Raw genomic sequence first — 22813 nt, forward strand, 5'->3', positions numbered from 1 at the left:
TTGTCATCAAGGTAATTGTAATTATTGATATATCTTCAAAGGTTATAGGTATACAAATTAGTAATGATCCTAGAATTTGGATATTAGGGGATACTGATTTATTAGGTTCCTCTCATCATAAAAAGTATTTCACACTGTTGGCAGGAAATGTGGGGAAAAAATTTATTTAAGTGACCTGGATGTCGACTCATTCTCCATCAGATGTGTCAAGATTAGATTTGTTTCAATAGGGGAGTGACTGAAGCATGTTTAGGCAGTCCGGGACCGTAATGTTTTTTTCGTGGGTGCTTTGGTGTGCATAAACATGAATTATATGGACTCTTATATGATTTGGTTATTCTCTGTCCTTTTGGAGTCTCAAGGTGTCCTTTTTTGGAAAGAAATCTAAATTTACCTTGAAAACTGGCGGAAAATACAGTTTTGTGAGAATCATCCTTCAATCTGATCCTTACTTTGCTGGATAAAGTGTTAAACAAGAATAATGTTGTATGCTTAATTTCACAAAAAGGGTGCGGTTATTCGTGATTAAAAATGTTAATCTATTGACAGCCCTTTCCCCCGTTCATCCCTCTAATCGGGTAAAGCTCTAGGGTCGGCTGAGGCCAGGCCTTCCCATCGCACTGCGACTGTAACCGGACTCAGACATGAGCTGCGTCTGTAATGGAAGTCTGTTCAGGTCAGAACCGCTTGCAGTCGTTCTCAGCGGCGGCCTGCTTCTAGTATAATGGGTCACTATTATAGAAGACATCTCACCGTGAGCTCATTCTGCAGACGGCCTGGTGTGAAGAGGGGGGCATGTAGACCACCACTGAATTATAGCACAACATCAGGAAACACAATACCTCAAACCTGCATACACACAGTATAACACAAAATCACCTGTACACATGAATAGTAAAAACTATTGACAAATGTGTTAGTTCATTTCACATATCTTTCCTTTCGAAACATCTGAACTGTAAAGAAACACTTATCCAACAATGACCTGTTCTGGGCAGTGAAAGTCTCTCTCTGCGGGTGCAGGCCACTGTAGATCACTCTGATCAGGTCATGTTGACAGAGCGCTCCCTCAGTCAAACCCATGGAGCCCAGACTAGACGGCTAAACACACACACACGCACACAGAAACACATTTACACTAAACAGAGATTAGGGACACCACAATGTACATTTTAGGACATCCTCAGACCTCAGTCATATGACGAAACGGCATTGCATCTCTGGAAAAGCTACGTCAGGTCTCAGGTCTCGTACCACCTCAGACTAAAAGGCATCAGACATAAGGCATCGGGTGAAACGGACTACAGTGGAAGCCAGAGTGGAAGTTTCACTTTGCCCGTCTCAATGTGACGTCGAAGTGGAACAGAATAGATTCAGAACGGTAGAGAGCAAAGGTAAGCTGTAGCTGAATACATTTTATTCTTATGGTTTTAATTCAAATTTATGACACGTACAGAACATCTCCCACGCCGATTGGTTCTTTCAACGCCGTTGCACCAGCCAATCAGAAGTATCTCCAAATCCACGTTACATATCGTACCCTAGCCTGCGACCAGCACAGGTAGTTTTGAAGTTGAAATGGCAGAAGGGGATTTTGAATATCTGTTGCGCGAATCTGATGCTCGCGGCTACCAGTACGATCCGCAATACAGCGACGAACAGTTGCGGGAGATGGAGGAACGAGGCGGCCGGAGCAGCTGCTGCAGCAGGGGAGCAAGACCTGACTCGAGCCCGACCAGACTCGAGCTGGGGCGGACTGGAGCTGTCAGTGCTCTCGCTGTGCGCCTATGGAAACAGATAGAGAGTCCTATTGCTGTTGCGAATTTCAGCGACCCCATTTTCTTCTGGACGAGATAAATTGGAAACGCCAGCCAAACCCCGCAGGGACAAACGGACGGCTTAGTGTAAAGTGAGTAACGTTATTTGTTTTTTTTTTGTTTTTTTATCGAGATGTAATGTACAGAGTTTGGACACCCGGCATTATCACAATGTTCTTCCCGCGTAGTCAGCTGAGCTATTGTTGTTATATTTACATGATAGCATACTGTATGTGCAAATAGTTCACATTGCTAACGTTGTGCTTAACGTTACTGTTTTGTAGACAATATCGCCTAACAGGCTACCGTCACTTTATGGAATGGTTCCTGCAATGCGAGCGACTTGTTAAAGACTATCGTCTCGTTTTGCCCACCTGTGTTGTCCAGGATATCAGACGGAGATATCCAGCTCCTGACAGGCAATACTGTGAATATAAGGAAACAAATGAAGCTCTGGAAGAGCTTTGAGTGTATAAGTGTTAATATTAATTCTTTTTTTAATTAAAAGTTATAACTCACATTGGTTGTGGTTCTTTTGATAAACCTTTACTGTTACTAGAGTATTAGCCTAGAGAAATTTTTCGGATACTGCCGCCTGTAACCGGTAGGCGTGGTTTGGGAGTGGCCTGGCCTCATAAGGGCAGCAAAGCAAGTGAATTCTGGGAGTTGTTGTCTTTCAGCCACATGAGTAAAAAATACATTTTCTGCCTTTTCTCAGTCTAGAATGCTTCAATTTCAAAAATAATTTCACATTTCTACTATATAAATGATCACTATTAAATACACATTCATCTTCCCAGAGCTGAAGTATCCATTTACATTTACATTTACATTTATTCATTTAGCTGACGCTTTTATCCAAAGCGACTAACAATTGCTATATATTTCAGAGGTCGCACGCCTCTGGAGCAACTAGGGGTTAAGTGTCTTGCTCATGGACACATTGGTGTCTCACAGTGGATTCGAACCCAGGTCTCTCACATCAAAGGCATGTGTCTTATCCACTGCGCCATCACCACCCGCATGTTTATTATGTTTATCCCTTTAATAAAAACATAATTGCTCTGTGGAAAACAATGCAATTGGTTTTGATAAGTCATGGTCTACAAATAGGCATTTGTGAACAAAAAAACTATGTGTGTAAAATTGCTTTTGTGTGATGTGCGTCGACTTCTGGTGTGTGAGGTGAGCAGACCTCTGGTGTGTCATGTGCGCAGACCTCTAGTGTGTGATCTGCGCAGACTTCTGGTGTGTGAGGTGAGCAGACCTCTGGTGTGTGATGTGCGCAGACTTCTGGTGTGTGATGTGCACAGACCTCTGGTGTGTGATGTGCGCAGACTTGTGGTGTGTGAGGTGAGCAGACCTCTGGTGTGTCATGTGCGCAGACCTCTGGTGTGTGATGTGCGCAGACTTCTGGTGTGTGAGGTGAGCAGACCTCTGGTGTGTCATGTGCGCAGACCTCTGGTGTGTGATGTGCACAGACTTCTGGTGTGTGAGGTGAGCAGACCTCTGGTGTGTCATGTGCGCAGACCTCTGGTGTGTGAGGTGCGCAGACTTCTGGTGTGTGAGGTGAGCAGACCTCTGGTGTGTCATGTGCGCAGACCTCTGGTGTGTGATGTGCGCAGACTTCTGGTGTGTGATGTGCGCAGACTTCTGGTGTGTGATGTGCGCAGACCTCTGGTGTGTGAGGTGAGCAGACCTCTGGTGTGTGATGTGCACAGACTTCTGGTGTGTGATGTGCGCAGACTTCTGGTGTGTGATATGCGCAGACCTCTGGTGTGTGATGTGCGCAGACTTCTGGTGTGTGATGTGCGCAGACTTCTGCTGTGTGATGTGCGCAGACTTCTGGTGTGTGATGTGCGCAGACTTCTGGTGTGTGATGTGCGCAGACTTCTGGTGTGTGATGTGCGCAGACTTCTGGTGTGTGATGTGCGCAGACTTCTGGTGTGTGATGTGCGCAGACCTCTGGTGTGTGATGTGCGCAGACCTCTGGTGTGTGATGTGCGCAGACCTCTGGTGTGTGATGTGCGCAGACTTCTGGTGTGTGAGGTGAGCAGACCTCTGGTGTGTGATGTGCGCTGAACTCTGGTGTGTGATGTGCGCAGACCTCTGGTGTGTGATGTGAGCAGACCTCTGGTGTGTGGTGCAGACCTCAGGTGTGTGATGCGAGTAGACTTCTGGAGTGTGATGTGAGCAGACCTCTGGTGTGTGAGGTGAGCAGACTTCTGGTGTGTGAGGTGAGCAGACTTCTGGTGTGTGAGGTGAGCAGACCTCTGGTGTGTGATGTGCGCTGAACTCTGGTGTGTGATGTGCGCAGACCTCTGGTGTGTGATGTGAGCAGACCTCTGGTGTGTGATGTGAGCAGACCTCTGGTGTGTGATGTGAGCAGACCTCTGGTGTGTGAGGTGAGCAGACTTCTGGTGTGTGATGTGCGCAGACTTCTGCTGTGTGATGTGCGCAGACTTCTGGTGTGTGATGTGCGCAGACTTCTGGTGTGTGATGTGCGCAGACTTCTGGTGTGTGATGTGCGCAGACTTCTGGTGTGTGATGTGCGCAGACTTCTGGTGTGTGATGTGCGCAGACCTCTGGTGTGTGATGTGCGCAGACTTCTGGTGTGTGAGGTGAGCAGACCTCTGGTGTGTGATATGCGCTGAACTCTGGTGTGTGATGTGCGCAGACCTCTGGTGTGTGATGTGAGCAGACCTCTGGTGTGTGGTGCAGACCTCTGGTGTGTGATGCGAGTAGACTTCTGGAGTGTGATGTGAGCAGACCTCTGGTGTGTGAGGTGAGCAGACTTCTGGTGTGTGAGGTGAGCAGACTTCTGGTGTGTGAGGTGAGCAGACCTCTGGTGTGTGATGTGCGCTGAACTCTGGTGTGTGATGTGCGCAGACCTCTGGTGTGTGATGTGAGCAGACCTCTGGTGTGTGATGTGAGCAGACCTCTGGTGTGTGAGGTGAGCAGACCTCTGGTGTGTGATGTGAGCAGACTTCTGGTGTGTGATGTGCGCAGACCTCTGGTGTGTGATGTGCGCAGACCTCTGGTGTGTGAGGTGAGCAGACTTCTGGTGTGTGAGGTGAGCAGACTTCTGGTGCGTGAGGTGAGCAGACCTCTGGTGCGTGATATGAGCAGACCTCTGGTGCGTGATGTGCGCAGACCTCTGGTGTGTGATGTGAGGAGACTTCTGGTGTGTGATGTGAGCAGACTTCTGGTGTGTGATGTGAGCAGACCTCTGGTGTGTGATGTGAGCAGACCTCTGGTGTGTGAGGTGAGCAGACCTCTGGTGTGTGATGTGCGCAGACCTCTGGTGTGTGAGGTGAGCAGACCTCTGGTGTGTGAGGTGAGCAGACTTCTGGTGTGTGAGGTGAGCAGACCTCTGGTGTGTGATGTGCGCAGACCTCTGGTGTGTGAGGTGAGCAGACCTCTGGTGTGTGAGGTGAGCAGACCTCTGGTGTGTGAGGTGAGCAGACCTCTGGTGTGTGAGGTGAGCAGACCTCTGGTGTGTGATGTGAGCAGACCTCTGGTGTGTGATGTGAGCAGACTTCTGGTGTGTTAGGTGAGCAGACCTCTGGTGTGTGATGTGCGCAGACCTCTGGTGTGTGATGTGCGCAGACCTCTGGTGTGTGATGTGAGCAGACCTCTGGTGTGTGATGTGAGCAGACCTCTGGTGTGTGATGCGAGTAGACTTCTGGAGTGTGATGTGAGCAGACCTCTGGTGTGTGATGCGAGTAGACTTCTGGAGTGTGATGTGAGCAGACCTCTGGTGTGTGATGCGAGTAGACTTCTGGAGTGTGATGTGAGCAGACCTCTGGTGTGTGATGTGAGCAGACTTCTGGTGTGTGTGATGTGCGCTGACTTCTGGTGTGGGATGTGACACCAAACTAGACCCAAGTGATAGGATCTGAACACCATACACACAACAACTCACCACGCAGATGAAAGACTGTACGGGCAGAACTGCATGCTCACAATGACAAGACCGAAGGAATGTCAGAGCTCTGTCACCAAACAAGAATAAACCAGAGCGAAAGTGACAGAACCCTGACAGCATCACTCACGGTAAAAGCATGAAACTGTTTGACGGGTACAAAACTCAGTTCCTAAAGAGTTCAGCTTCAACCCTTATTAAACACATGTGATCCAAGTCCTTCAGCTTATTTGAGAACTACAGGTATTTGTGATGGAGCAGAGATGGAACTAGACTTTACAGGGCTGTGGCCCTCCAGGAGATTTGCACCCCGCCTATATGATTTCTAGAGCTGATATGGGGCTATATGTTCAGCAGGGTGATGTAAGCTTCGTTATGACTGCATCATCTATGACTTCTAGGAATAACATGATGCAATTCATATCATGTATGACACAATACCAGCTTCAGTCTACATCATTCAATGCTTTGCCTAAAAAGCAAGTACTGTCCAAATCCAGTCATAGATTTAAGGTGAAGTGATGTGAAGCAATTTGGGGTTAGGAGTCTTGCTCAAGAACACCTCAGTAGTGGGTAATGAGAGTGGAAGAAAGCACTGTTCATTCACTCCCCCACCTACATGTTCCTGCCGCTATTGAGAATCAAACCTGCGACCTTTGGGTTACTCTAACCATTAGGCCACGACCGCCCCCACATCTGGATCGTGTTTGTATTTCTGAACTGAATCCTCCTCACAAGTGCAATGGGTTGTGGGTTATATTAGCTGTTATAGTGAGCATGGATCCACACTTAAAAAATAGAAGACGATCCGGGGACTTGGCATACTCTTTTCAACATAATATGCTCTGGGGGAAACTTATTCTAATCTCACATTCAGTTTAGGATGGACAGTAGGGTTAATCCGAACAGTGGGACACAGAGTATGTTTTACAACAGTGTTTCTCCACTACAGTCCTAGGGGACGCACCTAGCATAATGTTTTAGATATCACACTAATTAAAACACCTGGTTCAACTCATCAGCTTCTTAGTGTGTTGAACTGGGAGACATCTATGCCTTAAAGATCCCCAAGAAGTTTATAAACAGAACCACATAGTGGTAAAAATAACAAAATGTGTACAAATGCTTAGAACATGAATACATTGAAACAATGGTGTATGTTTTTTTCTCGACAGGAAGGGAAAAAGGTGGCTTGTACTAAAATTGATAAAAAATCTAAACTTTTCTATAATTACTAATTTCAGGGTGATCTAGGGGGAAGGGGAACATGGGCGTGGGAATGTTGTGTGTGTTGATGTTGTTCATAGGTTCAAAGTATTAGCTTAGATGTCTAAAAAATAAAAACATTAATTACAAAAAAAGTAAGTTGAAGAAAGGTTGCGGAATGATGTGAATCTTTCATTCTGCAGACCTAATGCTTTGGCTGTTATTGTGCTGCTTGAGGTAGGAAATTAATTCAGTTTAGAAGTTTAGCAAGAGTAAAACAAGGCTGTATGCGTATTATGAATGTTGTTTACCTCATGATATATGGATGGTTTGGACAGGGACGGGATCATGAAAGATAACAGCTTGCTGTTTCCGTCTTTATCCACAATTTCCTGTAAAACATACAATATAAACAATGTGTGACACTGATGGTATATTACAGTACATGTTATGCATTTGGGATGTGCTTTTATCCAAAGACACTGAAGGAAGACACCAAGGAGTTCTTAAGCCAGTTTTATTCCTATATTGCTGTTCAGTTCTCATCCTGCTATATGGCATGAACATCAATCTCAATGCTAGATTAAATATAGTACATATCCTGCATTATATGGTATTTTGGTAAACTCAGTAGATTTAGGGTTAGGGTTAGTTGTGCCGGACGAGCAGAAAATGATAATATAACGGAGACATGTTTGTGAACCGCCGGAGACGACGGCTCATCCCAGCCTCCGGTCCTGCCACTTCTCAGAAGACGCAGTATTCCGGCGCGGCGGACACGCATTTCCATGTTGTAAAATTTAAATAAGACAACATCTGTATTGCAAACCCCTCCAAGTTACGGTTGTTGTTGTTGTTTTTGGGCGTATTCCTACGAATGCAACGTCATTGCCATAGAAACCAATGCTGAAATTCTGGAAAACGAAAGAACGGCATGGACACACAAATCGGATCGGAACAGTTGCGATACACAGTGTGGACATCAATAATTTGAGGTCCGATTCAAATCGGATACACAAATAATCGGATTTGGACTGACAGTGTGAAAGATGCCTTAGTGATCAGATAGCTATCCGATTTGTTCCATTCAATCTTAAATTCCCACACTATATGCAAATTGAAGAGAGTTCACGTCACTGAAAGCGACAGATTTGAGCTGCATTTTATCTATCATCAGCTGATTCAAGATCAAAGACTGCAACAGCATCTGCACTGGAGAGTTCAGCGTTCACCTCTTCTAATAAAGCTGACTGCTTCTGAGCTTCAGGACGTAAAGGCCAACCTTGAGCTTTAATGGAGTTTGGTGGACAGAGATGCTCATCTGTGGAGATGCTTGTAGCTGGACTAGATTGTTGGATTAGATCAACATTATGCCCTTAATGTGATCAGGCAGACCGTAAGTCGTAGACGTGAAACTTTGAGGTGTGCAGAACACGATCAACATCTTTGTTGACCCTGGAACAACAATCAGATTTGAGGGATAAATTTACAGTTTATGTCAAGATTAGGCTTACAACCACATCAGTGTTATTCACCTATCATTTCCCTCTGATTTTAGGGATAACCTATGAATGAATGAATGAGGCATTTATATAGCGCTTTTATATGTACTACTGTACACCCAAAGCACTTTACAATCATGGCGGGGATCTCTCCTCAACACCACCAGTGTGAGCATCCACTGGGATGATGCGACGGCAGCCACAGTACAACAGCGCCAGTAGGCTCACCACACACAAACACACGCGCACACACACACATACAAGCTATAGGTGGAGAGGAGATAGAGTCATAGAGCTAATTCAGTGGATGGGGATTATTAGGATTCCATGATTGGCGAGGGCCATTGGAGAGAATGTGGCCAGGACACGGGAGTTACACCCCTACTCTTTACTAGAAGTGCCATGGGATTTTAAATGACCACAGAGAGTCAGGACCTCGGTTTAATGTCTCATCCGAAAGACGGATGGGTAGGCTAAGGTTTAGGAGTAGGGATATTGTTCGGACCACATTTTTTAGACAGGAATGTTCTTCCAGGATAAACAAAATATGTTGACCCAGGAATGTGTTAAACTTGACAAAATCAGGATGTGCGATGTAAGTACCCAATCAGCCTGAGGGAGGCGCTACAGCCTCAGACCTCCTCAGAACTCCTAAAACACTCTTATATCATTGGAATTCTTGGCTCAAGACGAATGTCTCTGAAACTTTTGCGAAATAGTCCAAGGTTTTCACCAAATTGGAACCAAACCAGGGCAGAAAGATTTTCTGAAATCTGATTGTTAAAAATTTATAAAAAATTCAAAATGTCAAATCACTTTTGTGTCAGGATGCTAAAACGTTTGAAGGGGGCGTGGCCAGCAATGACTCTTGAACGAAATGAGATAACATCCCCAAACTCGGTACACCTATCTATGGGCTCAGTCTGTGCTCGCATAATGCCTCAGATCTTCAGAACTCAGAACATGAAATTAGGTGAGCACATGCGACATATGATTCTAAAGAGGCATGCAAACTTTTATGGAGATCAAGCTATAGGTGGCACTATAACTGTTAAAAACCTTTAATCTAAATTGCCTGTATTGGCTGTAAATTGTCTTTTCCATCTATGATTTAGGTAGATACCAATTTGCTAAATAAAACAATACATTTTAAGACATGTGCTTAAAATGCTTGAACCCTGTTATTTGCTGCTTGCAGCTATATCTTTTTTACTGTTTTGAGAGGAGTAAAATTTACATATGTGGCCTCTACAACTAAATGCATTTACAAGTGTCCAGTTGCGTCTGGAATGCATCTGGAATGAGAATACGTCTATAATACGTCTCAAACCACCTCCTGAAGTGGTTTGTGCGACTGGAACACAATCCATCTTGAATGCGTTTTGAAAAGCATTTACACCTCTTCATGACCGGACAGCTATCCTATCAGAGAAAACAGGCCCACAGAGTTTACACAGATCACTCGTCAACAGCATGACTAAACCATATACTACAAACCCAAAACAAGCTCATCAAGGTAGTTACAGACAGGTCAATCCGATGAGGGTTTGAGCTAATATGGCACTGTGAGGTTAGCTGCTAGTTACAGCAGCTCTGAACTGTTTTATTTTTTGTACTGTTCTCTGTGTTATGTGTTTTGTTTGTTTTGTTTTGTCACACACACATGCATAGACACACACACACTCACCAGGTTGTAAATGCCCAGCAGAAGAGCCTCTATGCAGCTGCTGCTGTGTCTGCGTCTGCGCAGGTAAACCCAGAGCAGCTCGGGGAGGAACTGCAGAGTAAAGCGCCGCAGACGCTCCTCTGAACTGCGGTACAGCTCGAAGAGTTGGTGGCACACAGGCTCCAGCAGCTGTGAACACAGATGATGCTCAGGAGTCTGAGGAGACGAGGTGTGTGTGTGTGTGTGTGAGATCTCACTCTTCTCACCTCAGTGTCGGGGTCCTGAATGACTCTGTAGAGGGCAGGTACCAGCGTATCCTTCTGCGGGAGGATCCCAGCATAACCAGCCAGCTGCGCTTCAGACAGGGCCTATCAGAGCACACACACGTATTCAGCATCATTAAAAAACAAACCAACACTGGGTTCAAAACAAACCAACACAAATCTAAAGAAGTGTTTAGTAGCTATTAAATAATCTGTATTAGGCCCAAGATTCTATGCGCTTAAATAAAGAGCTCGGAACAATGGAATAAAATACTTTTAAAAAAACGCAGCCATAAGATTCAAGGGTCTAATTTTCTGGTGCCTTAACCATCATCTACTTGAGAAACTATAAAAAACACCAATATTTAAACGTCTGACAGTCTGTAAATTGCATATTCACTGGCTTTTACCATCCTGGTAATTCACAATTTAGATTTTAGGGTCACAGTTTCTACGGGTCTTTATGAGTTATGTTTGGGGGATTATGCAAGGAGGATCATCACAATAGATTTGATTAATATGTTGATTAATATGCTGAGAACCCCAACATTACAGCATTCCCATTGAATGAATTGTGCTATCCCCATCTGTGTGTGTGTTCAAGCATTAAGATAATAAGGCACAGCGTCCTTCCTGAACCAGCAGTCTGTTTATCTGGAAACACACACACACCATCAGGCCTTAATACTGGATGCTACTTGACTCACCTTGAACTCTGAGAGCCAGTCTTCCACTATCCCTCTATCTATAGCCATCACCACTACCTGAGACATGAGACACACACAGAAATACTGCAGATTAGATACATGTTTTCACAATCAACTCATCAGTGGGTTCCCTGAATGACTGTTTGATTAGATGGTATTGAGGAAGCCAGTATAATATGGCTGGTTTAGGTTCATGTCCACCAGACACCAACCAGACGTATTTCCTAAGACCTTTGTTATCAATCAAAATCGAAGAAATTAAAGAGTTTCTAAACATTAAGAAAAACTAGTGTTGTCAGTCCTGAAATTTTAAGACATATCTGATGAGCATGTGAACACAATGGCCAATCAGAGGTGTTTACGATTCCGCTCAACAGCGCTCAAAGCAGCACTTTTTTAAAATATCAGTACCTACTTTAGACAATTCTAAGAAAAAACCTACCAAACCTTCTCTTTAAACATGGATTAAAAACATACAATTGCAGATTATCTATCCTTATGTAGTTATATTAGTTATATATACACTGAGGCAACACGTTTAAAACAGCATAATACCAAATCCCCAGACTCTATTTAGAGAGTAGCTTCCTTTCGGCCTGACCCGTCTCCCACCTTCAGATGGCCAGGTGCCGAGTCACTTTACATCTTACATCTTAATCCATATGCAAATACAAGCACCACATGCAAAGATTTTATGGGCAAAAACTCTTACATGCAGAGTATTCAATCCACTACAGAATGAAGTAAAATAGCCCGTGCCAATCCCAGTTTCTATTCTTGCAGTAGCAGTGAATTTCACCTGTAACCATAGGAACAGTCATTACATTAAATATCAAAGATGGCGACGCCCATATCGCTGGAACGCCTCGTCACAGTAAACACAACATGAGTCAAATGAAGGCACAAGTTCATCTGTCAAGTCTGAATGAACTAAAGCAGCTTATATACCTGAAGAGTTGCGGTAGAACAGAGAGACGGGATCTAAAACTGCTGGGAAGAGTTGCGGTAGAACAGAGAGACGGGATCTAAAACTGCTGGGAAGAGTTGCGGTAGAACAGAGAGACGGGATCTGAAACTGCTGGGAAGCGTTGCGGTAGAACAGAGAGATGGGATCTAAAACTGCTGGGAAGCGTTGCGGTAGAACAGAGAGACGGGATCTAAAACTGCTGGGAAGCGTTGCGGTAGAACAGAGAGACGGGATCTAAAACTGCTGGGAAGAGTTGCGGTAGAAAAGAGAGACGGGATCTGAAACTGCTGGGAAGAGTTGCGGTAGAACAGAGAGACGGGATCTAAAACTGCTGGGAAGCGTTGCGGTAGAACAGAGAGACGGGATCTAAAACTGCTGGGAAGAGTTGCGGTAGAACAGAGAGACGGGATCTGAAACTGCTGGGAAGAGTTGCGGTAGAACAGAGAGACGGGATCTAAAACTGCTGGGAAGAGTTGCGGTAGAACAGAGAGACGGGATCTAAAACTGCTGGGAAGCATTGCGGTAGAACAGAGAGACGGGATCTAAAACTGCTGGGAAGAGTTGCGGTAGAACAGAGAGACGGGATCTGAAACTGCTGGGAAGCGTTGCGGTAGAACAGAGAGACGGAATCTAAAACTGCTGGGAAGAGTTGCGGTAGAACAGAGAGACGGGATCTGAAACTGCTGGGAAGAGTTGCGGTAGAACAGAGAGACGCGATCTGAAACTGCTGGGAAGAGTTGCGGTAGAACAGAGAGACGGGATCTGAAACTACTGGGAAGAGTTTCGGTAGAACAGAGAGACGGGATCTAAAACTGCTGGGAAGCGTTGCGGTAGAACAGAGAGACGGGATCTAAAACTGCTGGGAAGAGTTGCGGTAGAACAGAGAGACGAGATCTGAAACTGCTGGGAAGAGTTGCGGTAGAACAGAGAGACGCGATCTGAAACTGCTGGGAAGAGTTGCGGTAGAACAGAGAGACGGGATCTAAAACTGCTGGGAAGCGTTGCGGTAGAACAGAGAGACGGGATCTAAAACTGCTGGGAAGAGTTGCGGTAGAACAGAGAGACGGGATCTAAAACTGCTGGGAAGAGTTGCGGTAGAACAGAGAGACGGGATCTAAAACTGCTGGGAAGCGTTGCGGTAGAACAGAGAGACGGGATCTAAAACTGCTGGGAAGAGTTGCGGTAGAACAGAGAGACGGGATCTAAAACTGCTGGGAAGAGTTGCGGTAGAACAGAGAGACGGGATCTGAAACTGCTGGGAAGAGTTGCGGTAGAACAGAGAGACGGGATCTGAAACTGCTGGGAAGCGTTGCGGTAGAACAGAGAGACGGGATCTAAAACTGCTGGGAAGAGTTGCGGTAGAACAGAGAGACGGGATCTAAAACTGCTGGGAAGAGTTGCGGTAGAACAGAGAGACGGGATCTGAAACTGCTGGGAAGAGTTGCGGTAGAACAGAGAGACGGGATCTGAAACTGCTGGGAAGCGTTGCGATAGAACAGAGAGACGGGATCTAAAACTGCTGGGAAGAGTTGCGGTAGAACAGAGAGACGGGATCTGAAACTGCTGGGAAGAGTTGCGGTAGAACAGAGAGACGGGATCTGAAACTGCTTGGAATCGTTGCGGTAGAACAGAGAGACGGGATCTAAAACTGCTGGGAAGAGTTGCGGTAGAACAGAGAGATGGGATCTAAAACTGCTGGGAAGAGTTGCGGTAGAACAGAGAGACGGGATCTGAAACTGCTGGGAAGCATCGCGGTAGAACAGAGAGACGGGATCTAAAACTGCTGGGAAGAGTTGCGGTAGAACAGAGAGACGGGATCTAAAACTGCTGGGAAGAGTTGCGGTAGAACAGAGAGACGGGATCTAAAACTACTGGGAAGAGTTGAGGTAGAACAGAGAGACGAGATCTAAATCTGCTGGGAAGCGTTGCGGTAGAACAGAGAGACGGGATCTAAAACTGCTGGGAAGCGTTGCGGTAGAACAGAGAGACGGGATCTAAAACTGCTGGGAAGCGTTGCGGTAGAACAGAGAGACGGGATCTGAAACTGCTGGGAAGCGTTGCGGTAGAACAGAGAGACGGGATCTAAAACTGCTGGGAAGAGTTGCGGTAGAACAGAGAGACGGGATCTAAAACTACTGGGAAGAGTTGAGGTAGAACAGAGAGACGAGATCTAAATCTGCTGGGAAGCGTTGCGGTAGAACAGAGAGACGGGATCTAAAACTGCTGGGAAGCGTTGCGGTAGAACAGAGAGACGGGATCTAAAACTGCTGGGAAGCGTTGCGGTAGAACAGAGAGACGGGATCTAAAACTGCTGGGAAGAGTTGCGTTAGAACAGAGAGACGGGATCTAAAACTGCTGGGAAGAGTTGCGGTAGAACAGAGAGACGGGATCTAAAACTGCTGGGAAGCATTGCGTGTACTGCTGTGTGGCCACTGCTTCCCATCATGCACTGCTGCCTACATCATCAACACAAGGGGTGCTTCTCAATATCCCTCCTCCTCTCCTCGTTCCTCCGTCCTCCATCCCATGACCCGGAAAACCGATCGAGCGCAGCCATCTTGAAGGACATCTCAATTCTCCAATTGCACCACGAGGAGTCGAGGATCGAGGACTGAGGAGGCTTCCAGAGGAGTCATGAGCGAGGATACACAGGTGTATCCTATGCGGAAGTGTTTTATCGACTAAACGTGACGCACGTATAAATTCTCCTCCCCCTTCCCATCGATCACAATAATTTTAATTTATTCTTTACCTTTCCAGTTTATGTAAACCACATATCTCACATATTTCAACAGGACATCTTGCTTTATTGTTATTTCTTATGAATTTCTTAAATAAAACAAACTTCAACAACATAAGGGCAGATCATTTGAGTGCTGCCGATGACGCTGTGAAGGGATGCTTGATTGATCAAGTATTCCAATGTATAAAAAAAAAGCTTTCATTCGATTCCTCCCTACTCGTTTTCTTTCCTTGCAGCCTTACATCGCATCCTACAGGGGGTGGAGCTGAGACGCTAGGAAAGGAAGCGAGGAAAGGTAACGAGGATGCAAAAATAAGAAATGAGAAGCACCCAATGACTTCCTTGCTTTCAAAGTCAGCAGCTGTACCCATCATTCACAGGGATATGAATTATTCAACTCACTCTGCTCATTCCCGTCTTGTCCCTGAACATCTGAATGGGCTCCCAGTGCAGAAGGGCAGATATAACACAGATAACAGGTCATGATACAGAGGCAAATACACACTACTGCAGATGGCCACGATTATGACTGGCTAACACAAAAATGATCAGTGCCCTTCACTATTGCATGTAACATTAACCATTAGGGTTGGGAATCCAACCATATCACCCTGTAGCCCAAGACTGGTCCCCACTGAAACTAAGCAGGGCTGAGTCTGGTCAGTGTCTGGATGGGAGACTCCTGGGTAAACCAGGTTTCTGCTGGAAGAGCTGTTAGTGAGGCCAGCAGGGTGCGCTCACCCTGTGCTCTGTGTGGGTCCAAACACCCCAGTGTAGTGATGGGGACACTATACTGTCAAAGAGCACCGTCCTTCAGATGAGACGTTAAACTGAGGTCCTGACTCTCTGTGGTCACAAAAAAATCCCAAATTTGCCCAGTGGTCTCTGTCCATCATGACCTCCTAATCATCCCCATATATATATATATATATATATATATATACCAATTGGCTTCATCACTCTGTCTCCTCACCATTCTGTTTCTTGTGGGCATTCTGACGCAATATGGCTGCCGTTGCATCATCCAGGTGGAGCTGCACATTAGTGGAGGTTGAGGAGATTCCCCCCTTCTATGTAAATCGCTTTGAGTACCGAGAAAAGCACTATATAAATGTAATGAATTATTATTATGAATAGTAAGAAAATTTCCGGTTCTGGTACCGGTTCCGCCAAACGATTCCGGTTTGAAAAATATTGGGACCTCTCCAAGCTTATTGTATCTCCAGCAGTGGAGAACACCCTCTCAGAAGGGGTAGAATATGCTTGAACACACATGTAAGATCCGGACAGGAAGAACGCTGAACCCTGTAACGGAAGAACACTGTAGCCGGATCTACCTCTCTCTGTTTATGTTTATGACGAGTCACACAGGTACTGGGCTACTCCGCAGCGGTGCGACCCGACCGGTGTAAAGCAGTTTGAGTATAAACGCTTATTACAGGTAGGGCTGGGTACGATCATTTTTTTTATATCAGTCGATATCGATAATTATCACGATAAATGTCAAATCTTTATTTCTTTCAAGTTTAAAGGCAGATTTTTGCTCCTAAGTGAAAGATGTAGAAAACCAGAGTGTTCATTGTGGTTTTAAACTACTCTTTATTGTCAGAACATATCATGACAAACACTTGCCAAACAGGTGAACATTTCACAAATCTGAGGTAGAACATTCAAACATTTGTCATTTTTCCTTAACAAAATAAATATCTGAATAGAAAAATATATTTCTTAGTTTCTGCATGTGCTAATGGATGATATTGTTTCAAGTCTTGAAACAGGTTTTTGTTGCCTGACTTTGATGGCCCGTATCTTCAGCACATTTTGCAGTGCCGGCAGCAATATTAATATTACATGTTTTGTCTCAAAACGCATATTTGTCAGTGAGTTGACAGTAAATCTGCATCCTAACTCAAGCTAATACTACTATGTTAAATTTATGTTCATTAACAAAAACAATCATTTTACTTGTTAAAATGTAATATACTGACTTCAGTTTTATTAAAATTAACCATTGGTCATCCAGTATCATGCATTTAGATCATAACCACAGATAAAACCAGGCATAGCCTATAGCACCTCACTATCATGGCAAAATGTAAGTTACATTATGGTTTCTATGGGATTTGTATGAAAAACAGTAGCCTAAATACATTATTAAATACTGTAATTATATTCCATTAGTCATTTAATACATTGTCTACATTAATAATATTAACTGCACCATGAAATGGGGATATACATATTGAATTGTATTATATTACTAGACTAACGTTACAGTAAATCAGTTGTATATGATGGGAATTTTTAGACGGAAAAGCCTTCTGTATCATTGCGCACAGTGTTTCTCCTGTTTGTCAGCGCTGTTTCATCTGCCTTTAAACTTGTTTAAACGGGACATTTGTGTTCTTCGCTGAATCCTAGCGGATTGAATCCTGAATCCTAGCGGATTGAATCCTGAATCCTAGCTGCTAACTCGGCATACTTCTGGTGCTTCCTTTCGTGGGCTGCTGCCATATTCTCCTCCCAAGGGATGGTTAGCTCAATGAGGAGGGCCCGCTTTGCCACTGTGGACCACATAACTATGTCTGGTCGGAGAGTGGTGGTCATGATCTCTCTTGGGAAAACCAGCTGTTTCCTAAGGTCTGCCAGCATCTGCCACTCTTTACCAGGTGTGAGCATGCTGCTCTTCTTCTGAGCAGGAGGTTGGTGTGCACCACCAGGCTTTACAAACACTGCCATGGCATGCTCTTCTGTTGCCTGTGAATGGTTTGCTGCCACCCTACAGCCTTCAAGGATCTCAGCCAGTTTCGTCAGTGTCTTATCATGGCGCCACCTGAAGCGTCCCTGGGTCAGTGCAACTCTGCATCCTGACAAAGTGTGTTGGAGACTTGCCTTGGCTCTCCCGCACAGATAACAGCCCACTTCATCACCATACCACAGTGTGATGTTCCTAAGGCATGGGAGGGTGTCGTAGGTCGCCCTCACCAGGAAGCTGAGCCTGGATTGAGGCGTCCTCCAGATATCCGCCAAGGCGATACGCCTGTTGATGGTAGCATCCCATCTCGTCCAGGCTCCTTGCGTGCCCTGGGATATTGCCTTCAGGTGGAAGCGCTCCTTCTGCAGTCTGGTGATTTCGTCCCCCAACATGGTCTTCTGCTGTTTCTTGGTGGCTTTGGACCAGAATTACGACTGGTCTGGACAGCCCCCAACACTTCTCTGAGTTGTAGACTGGCAATGGCGCAATCCACCTCTGCCTGCGCCTTCCATTTGCGGCCTGTGCGGATGGGGACATTCGCATTCCTTATGAGTGGGTCTGCTGAGTTCTTTAGGTCCAGCAAAAGGCGGGCATTTTCCTGCTTATATCCTAGGCTGATGGATTTGATGGGGAGCTCTAGCATGCTCTGACCGAAAAGACCTGCGTCTGTAAAGCAAAGGGGCAAGCCTAGCCACTTGCAGATGTAGTTGTCAGCTAGGGTATCCATTCTGCTGACATCTGATGAAGCGATTTCGCAGATCTTTAGGGGCCACAGGATACGTTGGTACAGGATATGTTGATAGCACCATACCTTGTGCTTCCCGGGCAGTTGGCTCTGCTCAATCTTTGCCAGACCTTCGGCAAGTTGATGTTTGGTTATCTTTCCCATCTGCCTGTCTGACAAGTCTGCCGTGTACTGCCTCCCCAGGCTTCGCAGTGGTTTTTTGTCCAGCCGTGGAATGGGCTCCCCTCCTGAAACGAAGCTGTCCTGAACTTGCACTATGCCTTTCCTTATCGACAAGGTTCTTGATTTTTCCGCCTTGACCTTCATCCTCGCCCATGTGAGAAGTTCATCAAAGTGCCTGAGGAGCCTGGTTGTACAAGGAACTGTTTGAAGTATGCTTGTCACATCGTCCAACTGCTGCCATCCCAAAACAGTCTTTATGAATGTTTTGAAGCATCAGATGTAATCGATACACTCGTTATTTGAAGTGACTTTCAAAAGGTGATTTACTCTATTTTGGTTGCTACCGTAGATATCAGTGTTTATACTCGAACTACAACATTTTATCTCAGTACTTCTGTGATCATTTTAATATTTGTAACACATAAATATCGATGTTTGGTTGAAAAGACTGTGAAAGTAAAGCCGTTTAATATATATTGACAACAGCTCTCTCTGGGTCAGCGACAGCACAAACAGATTTGAATGTTCCGGTGTGAAGTTTTTGACATTTAGGAATAAGATAGCGTGGCTGTTTTTATTACTATTTTTATTACTTATTTCATTACTATTGTAATCATGAGGTGAGACATCGCTACTAAAGGATAAGCTCCCAGCACTACGCCCACACATAGACCCGAACCGTTTTCGGAACCGAAACTTTGGAATTTCGCTCGGTTCTGGTATTTTTCAAAAACACTAACGGTTCTGGATAAGAATCAATAATTGGTTCCCAACCGTATTAACCATAAATATATACCTGTCATTTTAAGCCAAATTATTATTGATTAGTTTCCACAACGCATCCCTGAAGTGTCAGCAGAGATTGTGTCATCTCTCCCCTGTGAAGGCCTCATCGACACGACAGCATCGTCACTGATCCTCAACTAACCCGTCTCCATACCGGCGTGACTCCGATCTTCAACCAGAGGAACTGGATAATATTCTGAATGTTCTGATCCAATCTGACCTCTGACCTTTAATGCCTGAATCATAATCATACACTGTTGGTTCGTTGGCCAGAGGAGAACTGAGACTCAGTCTGGGTTCTCACAAGGTTTTTTTTATATTTTTATATTTTCAAAACACTTTAGTCAGTTATACTGAATTCTTAATATTGGTATCATGACACATTATGTGTGTTTGGCTGAGGCTGGATTTGAATGAATGAATGAATGAAGAATTGATATAGTTCTTTTAGATATTACTGTTAGGGCTGAATGATTTTAGAGAATAATCTAATTGTGATTCTTTTTTTCAATATTGCGATTTAGCCTAATGTGCAAATATTTTTAAGCTCTTTATCTTCTGTATTATTCAACAAAGACAAGCAATAAATCATTGTATATTATGACCAACACAATATTAGATATATTAAACGTAGACTGTTCTTTCCTGTTGGCCAGGCCTATATGTTATGATGAAATTAGGTGATTAATGAATGGATATGAATGACATATCTTTATTTAACTACTTCAATCACAGCAGTATTTTGACTGATTTGTTGAAGTTCCAGCCTTGTAAACATAATTATCATGATAACATAAAGCACTGACTAATAAGCCTGGTGTAAACATTAATATGAAAGTCAGTAACAAATCACACAAACTAAAGTGCAGATTGCAGAAATATAAAAAATCTGTGGCTCTAACAGATCTAACACTCAGTATTTAAATAATTCAAAGTCACTGTAATAAACATATGACATGTAAACGTGGATTGCACTTTTTAAGCACGGTCTGTGAACTTTACTAGACAGTCTTTAAATAAAAAAATAAATAAAATGTATATTATCTTCCTGACCTCCAGTCAGTAACATAACACACAAAGTGCAGAAAAATAATGTTAAATAATAATACCAGTCTACTGTTAGAAGACTGGAAGAGGCTGAGGCCTCATCCACACTATTGCGTTTTAGTTTAGAAACAGAGAATTAAAACGAATACGATCTCCGTCCACTCCAGCGTATTAGAACTGATCTGCGTCCACATTAAAACGACTGAAAATGTGGATCACGTGACCATTCTCCTACACTGGGCGTGCCGGTGTAAACAGGAATCAGATTGACTATTCCTCAGATTTCGCTGAGGTTGATGAGTGCCGATCTGGACATTCGAAAGTTTCGCACCATTCCTCAGGAACCACAACTTCATTGATAAAATTATCTCACCATGCGCTGGTTCTTCACGGCTTAACCCAAAACCGGCGCTCCATGTACGGCCGATACCGCCGCTGCACACGGGACTGTCAGATCGCTGGGATAATAGCTTGCCTCCGGCGCATGTAGGCAGTTATAGCATTGTGAAATGCAGAATTTACTTGCAATAGCGTAACTGGTAGTCCAGGCTGTTGTTGTATGTTTTCTTCCGTTGTATGACACCCAATCAGAGAGCTGAGCGTGAGCCTCTGCATCATCGTTTCTAAAGTCCTCCGTTTTGACCCGTCTTCACCAAAACAGGGTCGGCAGCGTTTCTAAACTTATCCGTTTTAGATCTTCGGTACCGCGGGTTCTGGAGGTCATACAGAGGAATCCACACTGGAACTCACAATGACAAGAAAATGTGCCTTTGTAAAATAAAGGAAAAAAACAGGATGCGTCTCTGTGAACTTGAGCGTGTCAAAAAATAAAGCGCTGTTTATTGACATGACAACAAATCGAACACCTGAACACCAAGGAAGGAAACACCTGAGGCAATAAGCATCGTTTACATCAGAGACTGTGAAGAGTCAGAGTCAGATCTACAGGAGATAAACACCTCACATCACAACAGTCGAAACTGGGATCTGTGATAACAGCAAACTGGACTAACACATTAACAAACCACCCAGTGCATATGTTTAAATGACGATAAAGGGAGCGCTCTGTACACACGCACTTTTCTTTTTAAGAGGACCCGCATCCACATGCTGCAGTTTTAGGAATGACATCTGCATTTCAATTATGAAACTGAATGACAGACGTGTGTTAATGCAGATTAATATAGAAATATATACAAATATTAATATAAAAATTAATAATATAAAATGCTGTTGCAATTTTGCAACTTATACATCTTATAAATACAGTGTTTCTGTCGTTCAGAACCCTTAATATCACCTTCAACAGTTCAGCTACATTATTAATTATTCGAGTACGATATTATTTGATCTGCTTATCTGTCGCAGCGATTCCAGCATTAGATCAACATCACGACTCCCAGCATCAGTCAGTCTCACACACACACACACACACACTCACTCACTCACTCACTCACTCTCTCACACACACACACACACACACACACACACACACACACACACACACACACACACACACACACACTCACTCACTCACTCACTCACTCACACACACACACACACACACACACACACACACACACACACACACACACACACAGAGAGAGTCAATGGAAACCCGATGGAAACGCCGAAACATTGAGCTTGTATGGACTCTTACGTCACGAGTCAGCAAACGAGCGCATATATATATATAAAATCGTCATCGTGCAGTTATTAGTACAGTATGATAAAGCAGCGCTCTCCTCGCATCATTAACAGAATAAAGCCCAAACTTTCAACAGCATGTGACAGTGTGTGTGTATAGTGTGTTAAAGGCAGTAGATGATGAACTCACCCAGTTAGTGTTCCTCGGATGATCAGCTGTAGCTCCCGCTGCTCGCGCATCTCTAACAGCGCCAGTACACGTCAATGACGACAAGCTCCGCCCCCTTTTACAACCGGAAGTATAGGCGGAAAATAGATAATAAAAGCATGGCTAATCTATTTATAAAACAGACAGTCGATTTTCAAAATGCATATTATAAATATAATATTATTATATTAATATTATATTATAATATATTAATATTATTATTTATATTATTATATTATTATAAATATAAATGATATTGTGAACAATTCATGTGTTTAATTTTATATTTGTTTTGACTCTGTAAGTTAAATCAAAATGTTACTGGATCTTCCAGTGTTTTGGTGCATTCAAGTTCTCCTAAGTGGTCCTTTTTCCCCTCCTACTTTCATATTTTATGAGTTGGGAAGTCGTGTTTTAGACGTCATGTGCACTCAGTCTATTAAAGAATAAGCACAGTGCTTTTGCTTTTTTATGTTTTCAATTACTTTATTGTTACATATTATATTGTTTTATTACAATCCTATAATATTATATGCAGGCAATTAGCTTATTTTGTTGTAAATAAAAAAGCCTGACAATGTCCCTGCTAAATCCGCTATGTTTCTCAATGGCCCTACTTGCAAACTCGGGGCTTGAAGAGAATCCTGAGCTTCCCACTCATATTTAA

At 44.1% G+C, this 22813-nt stretch overlaps 1 protein-coding gene across 5 annotated transcripts in view; it reads right to left on the reverse strand.

Moving 5' to 3' along the window:
• The window catches only part of LOC143747158 (hyccin 2-like), a 42358-nt gene extending 20123 nt beyond the window's left edge, over window positions 1-22235 (reverse strand). For 2 of the 5 annotated variants that reach the window (XM_077239695.1, XM_077239685.1), the window contains exons 1-7: window positions 22129-22227; window positions 11087-11143; window positions 10383-10484; window positions 10138-10305; window positions 7260-7340; window positions 986-1101; window positions 754-849 (exon numbers count right to left, since the gene is read on the reverse strand). In XM_077239695.1, coding sequence (XP_077095810.1) covers window positions 754-849; window positions 986-1101; window positions 7260-7340; window positions 10138-10305; window positions 10383-10484; window positions 11087-11134 — 611 coding nt within the window. In that variant the 5' untranslated portion in view covers window positions 11135-11143; window positions 22129-22227. Of the gene's footprint in view, window positions 1-753; window positions 850-985; window positions 1102-7259; window positions 7341-10137; window positions 10306-10382; window positions 10485-11086; window positions 11144-11798; window positions 11886-22128 lie in introns of all 5 variants that reach the window. The other 3 variants (XM_077239712.1, XM_077239719.1, XM_077239704.1) reach the window with 3 other exon arrangements.
• Window positions 22236-22813: the final 578 nt, after the last annotated feature.

The sequence above is a fragment of the Siphateles boraxobius genome, unplaced genomic scaffold, assembly GCF_051911475.1.
Source record: "Siphateles boraxobius isolate OS27281-9 unplaced genomic scaffold, OSU_SipBor_1 100, whole genome shotgun sequence".
NCBI lineage: Eukaryota > Metazoa > Chordata > Actinopteri > Cypriniformes > Leuciscidae > Siphateles > Siphateles boraxobius.